Source organism: Euphorbia lathyris, chromosome 7, assembly GCF_963576675.1.
Source record: "Euphorbia lathyris chromosome 7, ddEupLath1.1, whole genome shotgun sequence".
In the NCBI taxonomy this organism is placed as follows: Eukaryota; Viridiplantae; Streptophyta; class Magnoliopsida; order Malpighiales; family Euphorbiaceae; genus Euphorbia; species Euphorbia lathyris.
In genome coordinates this window covers 19,944,915-19,952,913 of record NC_088916.1, presented here as the reverse complement: position 1 = coordinate 19,952,913, position 7,999 = coordinate 19,944,915, and the positions used below count along the sequence as shown (strand labels likewise).

The 7,999-nt window shown below is 36.0% G+C and overlaps 1 protein-coding gene across 3 annotated transcripts; it reads right to left on the bottom strand.

Moving 5' to 3' along the window:
* Positions 1 to 4,118: 4,118 nt before the first annotated feature.
* On the bottom strand, positions 4,119 to 6,859 carry LOC136201538 (F-box/kelch-repeat protein At3g23880-like). 3 transcript variants are annotated; one of them, XR_010673896.1, is made up of 3 exons: positions 6,664 to 6,859; positions 4,600 to 5,751; positions 4,119 to 4,318 (listed from the first exon to the last, which is right to left on the bottom strand). XR_010673896.1 is itself a non-coding variant. In XM_065992227.1 (3 exons), the coding sequence occupies exons 2-3, from the start codon at positions 5,748 to 5,750 to the stop codon at positions 4,903 to 4,905; spliced, it is 768 nt and encodes a 255-aa protein (XP_065848299.1). In that variant the 5' UTR covers position 5,751; positions 6,664 to 6,859; the 3' UTR covers positions 4,420 to 4,902. The 3 variants fall into 3 exon arrangements, 2 of the variants coding, with proteins under 2 accessions (XP_065848299.1, XP_065848298.1); XM_065992227.1 differs by lacking the exon at positions 4,119 to 4,318 and having other exon boundaries at positions 4,420 to 4,909; positions 4,990 to 5,751; XM_065992226.1 differs by lacking the exon at positions 4,119 to 4,318 and having other exon boundaries at positions 4,425 to 5,751.
* Positions 6,860 to 7,999: the final 1,140 nt, after the last annotated feature.

Genomic DNA, 7,999 nt, shown 5'->3' with positions numbered 1-7,999 from the left:
AAGCATGTGCTAACTTTCAAAGAAGAAGCTTAAAATAATTGAAACTAGTGTAGCATATATATATATATATATATATATATATATATAATTCTATCATAAAATGATAAGGAAAGAATAGCAATGGATCATGTGCGGTTCTACCAAATGTTTTAGTTAAATGAATCCTAACATGCAGGACCGGAATATTAGGTCATCTCCATCACACACCAAACGACAATATATATGTAACAAGTTAAAATATATCAATGTGGTATCTTAGTCTACGTGGTATTTCATGGATTCCTCTCTATTTCCATGGTTTGTAACAGTTCAAAACGGAAGTGTAACTATACATGAGCTTGGGGAATTTTGTGATACTGCAACTCAAAATCAACTTACTAATGCAGATACAGAGAAATCCCACTCATCTCAACTCTGGTAGTAATACTTTAAAGGGTAAATTCCAAAAACAACTCCTGTGGTTTCATGTTGTTCAAAAAAAACTCATGTGGTTTGTTTTTACAAAAAAAAAAGACCATGGTTTACGCCGTTACCCGAAAAACGGAAAAGGGCTTAACACCGTTAAAAGTGCTGACGTAGCAAGGGGTAAAGTTGGAAAAATATCTTTTTTTATTTTTTTCTTTTTCTTTTTCTTTTTCTTCCTCCTCCTCCTCCTCCACCCTTCTTCTTCTTCTTCTTCTTCTTCTTCTTCTTCTTCTTCTTCTTCTTCTTCTTCTTCTTCCTCTCTCTCTCTCTTCTCTTCTTCTTCTTTTTTCATCTTTTTTTTCTTCTTTTTTTTAATTTCCAGAATTCTGGACGTCTGAAATCCAGACGTTCTTAAGATTATCCGTTCACTTTTTTTTTTGTTGAAATTGATGTTTGTTTTGGATGTGAAAACAGGCAAGAAGAGCACTAAAAGCACTAAAAGGATTGGTGAAATTACAGGCACATTTCAGAGGATATTTGGTAAGGAAAGAAGCAACTTCAACTCTGCATACTATGCAATCTATAATTAGAGCACAAGCCACTGTTCGTTCTCTCAGAGCCAGCAACGCTAGAGCACGAAACTCCATGGTAAGTAAGAATTGCTCAAAATTCAATAAACATGCCTTGATCAAATTCATAAACGTTATAATTTTGCAGGAGAGATTTGATGAAATCAGAAGTGAACACACAGCTTCAATTCATAGCAGAAGACTCTCAAACAACTTAGATGTAAATTCAATTGATCATGAAACCCCCAAAATTGTCGAGATCGATACAGCTTCCCGGTCAAAATCAAGATCTCGCCGAACAAACACCTCTGTTCAGATTTCAGCGACGACCCATTTTATCAAACACATCCTTCCCCAATAAGAAGAAGAAAAAGAAAATAAAAAAAAAAAAAATTTTCCAACTTTACCCCATGCCACGTCAGCACTTTTAACGGTGTTAAGCCATTTTCCGTTTTTCGGATAACGGCGTAAACCACGGTCTTTTTTTTTTTTTTTTGTAAAAACAAACCAAATGGGTTTTTTTTGAACAACATGAAACCACAGGGGTTATTCATATATTGCGGCTGCAGGATGGTGCATATTTCTTTCTTCATATGCAGGAGCACAGAACAAGATAATACACTATCAAACAAAAATCAACAGCAGTACAACAGCTATTAGTTTCTTTATGAGCTTATATAGATCCTAATTTCCACACTTCCAACCATCTGCACTGAGATTCTTGATAATTGATCAATTATATAAATTTAGTGTTATTGATTTGGCTTTGTTTCTTCCTTGTCTTAATACATCATAAGTTTCTGCTACGTATATCTAAGCTCTTTTAAAATCATCTGCTATTAACCAATACAAACAACATCAGTCTCCTGAACATTATTTGGATATGATAATCAGACAGCTAATTATGATCACAATAAGAGTTGTAGCTCCACACAAACTTAATGGAGAACAGAAGAAAGCATGACTTCAATAATCTCCACTCCATTTGTGACATATGCAACAATCATGGCCTATTTATAGAATGTATTTTGTCAGCCGACTACAGAGAGAGAGAGAGAGAAGACAAAAGCAGAGAATACAAGAAAAAACAAACTTCAAACGCTTATCCCTGCTCCTAATAATACCTATATCTTTAAGTGCATTTGCAATGATTATTTTCCTATAATAGGTTCAGTAATTCAATCTAACGGAGCAACATTTCTTCCGCCGAATTTAAAATTGAGTGTTACTCAAGAGTCACATAGCTTTGTGCCTCATTTCTTGCATATTTGTTATTAATTGAAATTAAGCGCAGAATAGGCAGCAGCAAGTGCTATTTAAGGGGCTGTCTACGCTAGAGATGGTTCAGTTTATTTATTTTTATTAAAAATGTATCATTACAAGAGAGCTGCTCCTGCTAGCATCCGTTGCAGCTGATGCAACAGATGCATCTGGACTATTTCAATGAACTGGAAATGGGAAGTTTTAGAAAATTATGGATGATTCTGATTCATATTGAACTTCTAGTAGGATGGTTAAATATAATGCTCACAAGAGTGCGGAGATAGAAGTGAGCTTTTTCCCCATTATCTTAATTCTAGTTACTGTGGCATGAGCTAAATTAAATATATCCTTGACTAGATTTTTCTAGCTCTTTACCTGTGCAATAAATGCCGCATGTAGAGACCGGAATTCCTATGAAGCATCTTGCTGGTTATTGAGACTTAAAAGTCACCATCTACTTCATTTTTATTTTTGATGTCATGCAACTAATATCTCTGGTTTATGCAGTTGCAATATGTTGCTCTTTGGCAGAAGGTGGATGTGTCATGCTAGACCTGTCTAAGGTGGAAGAACAGGTTACAACAATGATTTTAATTCTAAATGTTTCTTTTCTCTAGTAGAGTTTGTCATGAGGTTTTATTTATTTTATGTGATTGAGAATGCCCCAAAGAGAATCCCAAATCTGCATAAATTTAGACTTTTCAGGCTAAAAGCTGCATAATCCTTAGCATTTGCGTGAATTGAAGTTTATCCATTTCTAAAAGACAAACCAACTTGGTGCTTTTTTTGCTTTATTTTAGTCGAATTCTCCTTCCTAGTTCCTGCATGATGATTTTGTATTTGGGCAGAAAATGAAAGGATTTGCATATTTAGTCTTCCCAAACTCAATTCATTCCGTTTGCTATATATGTATTTCAAATTCTGATTGCTCGTCAGGGTATATTAAATGTGTTCCGCTACATTTATTGGAGGGGTCTCAATGGTGTGCGTCTAGTAGGAATTGTTATTGCAGAGCTTTTTGTTTTACTGCATTTTCAAAGAGTTCAGGATCTCGGCTGTTTTGATTCTAATTTTGTTCCTTGTACATTTCTCTCTAGTGGAAGAATACCTGTATTGTATAGAACGAGGCCGGCAGCCACTGCGAAGTTGTCTGATTTTCTTCGCAGGAGCTTAAAATTACAGCTTCCTAGTGACTCCTCGAAAGCTGGATGATATCTAACTTCATCAAGACGATACTGCATTATGTGAAGTGTTTTACGCATATCTGAAGCGTCAACTCTCATCAGCACTTCGTATTTGCAAAGGTCGTTTCAGCTTTTACTGGGAGTATGGCATGGGCCGTATTTGTGTGCGAAGTTTTCTCAAGAGATGCTCTCAACATTTTTGCCCGAAACAACATTAGATCAACTAGATGGAGGTTGTAAATCCCCCACTTACACATTTCTCTTAACCAAATTGTATTTGCATTGAAGTGGTTATAAATTAGTTTTTATGTAGTGTTTTCTGCTAAACTTAGGGGTCGGTAGAAAGCATTAGGAAGAGAAGTAGAGATCTCACACAGTTTGGCTCAGTGATTGAGGAAATTAGATTCTTTATTCATAACCACCCAACTTGTTCAGTGGCATTTGTTCCAAGGTGGCACGTAATGCACGTTCTTATACTAATTTTTTCATTCATTTATTTATTCCTGTATTTCTTGACAATAACCTGACTCGGGATATGTCCATTCTTTGATAATAAAAGTTTCATTACCATTACCATTAAAAAAAATTTGGTTGGTGCTATATATATATATAATAGCAGAAAAAGCAGTAGTAATACTTAAATCGACAGTCTTTTATGTCATAAGTTCAGAGTCCAACATCACACGTGTAGATCAAAATGTCTCCATACCTGGTAGAGCAACAGTAGAAAAATGAACAAGAACATCCTCACATGTAATTTTGAAAACTTCTCATTTCACACTAATCATATAAGACCCACAATTCTTCTTAGGCTTCAGATTTCCGACCCATAATTCCAAAAGACTCCTCGTAAATCAAAATATATAATCAAGTATGTTTCATTATCTTCATCAAGCCCTGTAAAAATCCAATGGACACGATTGGAACACAATTTCTTATATATATTCCCTTCAGTTGAAACCATCATCCAACACACACAATCAATTCAGTTTCATACGCACACACAGATTCTGCATTACTTGTTGGAGTTCTTAGAAATTGGTTGATAGGAAATCAGAAATTCAATTTATAGTATCAAAATCAAAAGAAATAGTAGGAAAATAACAATACAAAGCACGGAATAATTGATTCACTATAAAAACAAGATGCATAATGAGTTATTTGTTCTAGCAACTTACTCGTACAATCTTGGAGAAACTAAACTCTCAACATAAGGAGATGCATAAAAAGAGTCTTCATACCCATCCTCATCATCAATAATATCATCACCTTGAATCAAAAAATTCTTGAAGCTGCCATCTTTTATGTCATAACATCTGAGTCCAAGATCGCCATTGTGCGTCAGAATTTCTCCGGTCCTTGTAAAGCAGGAGTGGTAATGCACACCAATTCCTAGAGGGGCCATTTTAAAAATTTTATTCCATGAACTTTTCATCCCACAATAGTCTTACAGGACCCATAACTCTTCCTGTCCTTCAGAGTTAGCACCTACAATTCCAAAACACTCCTTGTAAATCAACAAAGTCCAACCATTATAACTTCTTGTTGGCAAATTCACATGATCCAACCTTTCTTCCACCAAATCAAAATATAAAATCAATTCTGTTACATCATCTTCATCAAAATTCCTTGTTGCAATCCAATGGAGATGATTTCTTGTATAAATTCCATTCAGTTGACAAATCTTGTAAGTGAAGAAGTTCTTCGATATTTTCCTCTTCCTCCATGAGCTGCTTTTTAGAGAAAAGACTTCAACAAAAAAGTATCTGCGAGGGAATCTCTCATTACTAGAATAGGAAGGTATACTTACAATCTTGTAATCATCAGCACTTGAATCATAACCCATTAAAGGGAAACCAACACCTAAATCTGAATGTCTTATTATCTTATACTCCAATGGAAAAGATGGATTCCAAAGGAGGATACCACGTCCATACATATTGAAGCATATCAATCCATCACAAAAGTTACAAACCTGAACCGGAATCTCTTCATGGGGACTAGCAGGAAGCTGGTATGGAAAATCAAATTGTTTAGCATGTACAATGCCATCAGATATTTCCTTATACAGAATTGAAGGATTGGAAGCATCCCAAGAAGGAATAAGAAGGCCAAGAAAATTCTTGTGCTGATTGTAATGGATAGCATGAGCACGATTCAAATGTTGTTTTATGAACTTGGGGCTGTTTATAATTGAACGCCACGATTTGCAAACTGCCTTAAATTTCAAAAGAGATTTCACTGGCAATCTTAGCAGAATTTCTATCAAAATCTCCTCTAGCAATTCCATCACTTCCGCCTTTTCTGTATCCCTTCCTCCTTCCTCCATCCTAGCAAGTGAAGACATTAATTGTTACGTTTGATTACTGAGAGAATGAAGTTTCAGATATGCAGAGCATATAAAATCCTTACACAAAGTAACACATGAAATGAAAAATCATAGACATTTTATTTGTGTGAAATTAAACAAGTAAAGCAGGATACAGGAACTGAGATATGAATTTTCAAATAGAAAATCAAAACCAGCAACAGCAAACAAAAATAATAAAAAAAACTCAACTCAAAACACAACTTCTATGTGTATTTTTCACAGTGGCCCTCAGACCGTGCAATGCACAATAATAAAAGAATAAATACATTATGTGTTCCCAAGTATTGAGCAAAACCCTATGAATCCCATTTGAACATCCCCAGAGATACGAAAATGTCACAAGAAAATGCAACCAAACACATTACCGCTAGATAAGAAGCAGAACGAGACTAAAAAAACAAAACACGGGGCTGATGGAAATCTAAATTGATCATTCGGTTAGATTCATATGAAACCCTAGCTTCGAGTATAAACTAAAAACAACTTCTATGTATATTTTTCGGTTAAATCTACCTCAATTTAACTCAAAACACAACTTCTACGTATATTTTTCAGAGTGACCCTCAGAGCGTGCAACACACAATAATAAGAGAATAAATACACTATGTGTTCCCAAGTATTGAGCAAAACCCTATGAATCCCATATCAGCATTCCCAGAGATAAAATTCTATTCTTCAGTAGCATAACCCAAATAAAAGGCAACCAAACACATTACCGCTAGATAAGAAGCGGATACATAGATAGAACGCGATAAGAGAGACTACAGGGCTGATTGAAATCTAAATTGATAATTCGGTTAGATTCATATGAAACCCTGGCTTCGAACATAAACTAAAAACAAACAAAAAAACATCAATTTTGGATAAGTACCTAATATCAATGGCTTGTTAGGAAGGAAAATCTCAGCAATCAGAGAAAATATTCTGCGAGAGAAGAGGTGCTCTGTTTCACTGTTCAGAGAAAATGAGAGAAGAAGACCATTTTCTTTCTAGAACTCTCCAATTTTGCGATGACCGACTTGGCGTCTTTCGAATTTCAAACTCCACATTTCTTGTTAGGTATTACCGTTTCGTATGGTAGGAATAAACCACATTTCTGATTACAATATAATATTTATTTATTTATTTGTAAAATATTTTTTAATTTATTAATTGTACTTTAAACTTTTCTCTTTTTTTTTTTAGAAAATTGCGTTGTATTGTAAACTACTAGTATTACCTCGTGTCCATAACTTATGTGAATTACTATATCTGGCCACTTATTCCTACCTCTAGTCTCGGGAATAGGCCGAACTACTATTTGCCTAAAAATTGAAAAAACACAAAACCTCTCAAAAACCCTATACACTCTTCGATCAAATCCGGACTAATTTTTGAACCAAAACATGGATCGTGACAGAGGCCGTAAAGGGAAAGCGAAAATGGTAAGATTTACGGGTTTTTTTTTTTTGATTTAAGCTTCGAATTGATATCTGTGGGCGATTTTAAAAAAAAGTTGGAATCGCAGTCGGGCGTATGAACATCACGCCCGACCGGTGGTTCCGGCGTGTGAACATCACGCCCGAACCAGTGGTGCGCGCATGATAGCCAAACGCTCGAACCATAGGTCGGGCGTGATGTTCATACGCCCGTCCCATAGGTCGGGCGTGATGTTCATACGCTCGGCCTATGGTTCGGGAGTGATGTTCATACGCCCGATGGGGTTTTATTTTTTATTTTTTTTAAACTATAATTACATTTAAATTAAATTGTTAAACGTTTAGTATAATTTGATTATAATTTATATGTGAAATTTTGTTATTAATTTTACTATAATTTATATGTTAAATTTTTAGATTAATTTAGTGTAATTGTTGTAGACGGAGTGGCCTACTATCGGGGGAAATCCATCCTGTCATCTGCTCGTCGTCTAGATATGGACGACGATAAGGATACACCACGGCATACGAGAGTGCGTGGTATTGATATATTTGGTCGTAGGCGGGGAGAGGCTGCGACGGAGCAGGTGCGAAGGGGTCCGATTGTGGATCAGCCCGATATTCGTGGATCAGAGGGGGCGACGGATTATGATGACCGAGAACCTGATAGCGATTCTGTGGAGGACTACTTGGAGGTGGTAGCCCAGGTACTGCGACAGTCTACAGCTGGTGGTGATGGCGAGGGTGAGGATGTCGATGAGTAGCCGACCAAGGGCAGACAGCCGACCC

Coding starts and splice junctions, on each gene's coding strand:
- LOC136201538 (XM_065992226.1), bottom strand. CDS start 5,750: ATGGAGGAAGGAGGAAGGGATACAGAAAAGGCGGAAGTGATGGAATTG.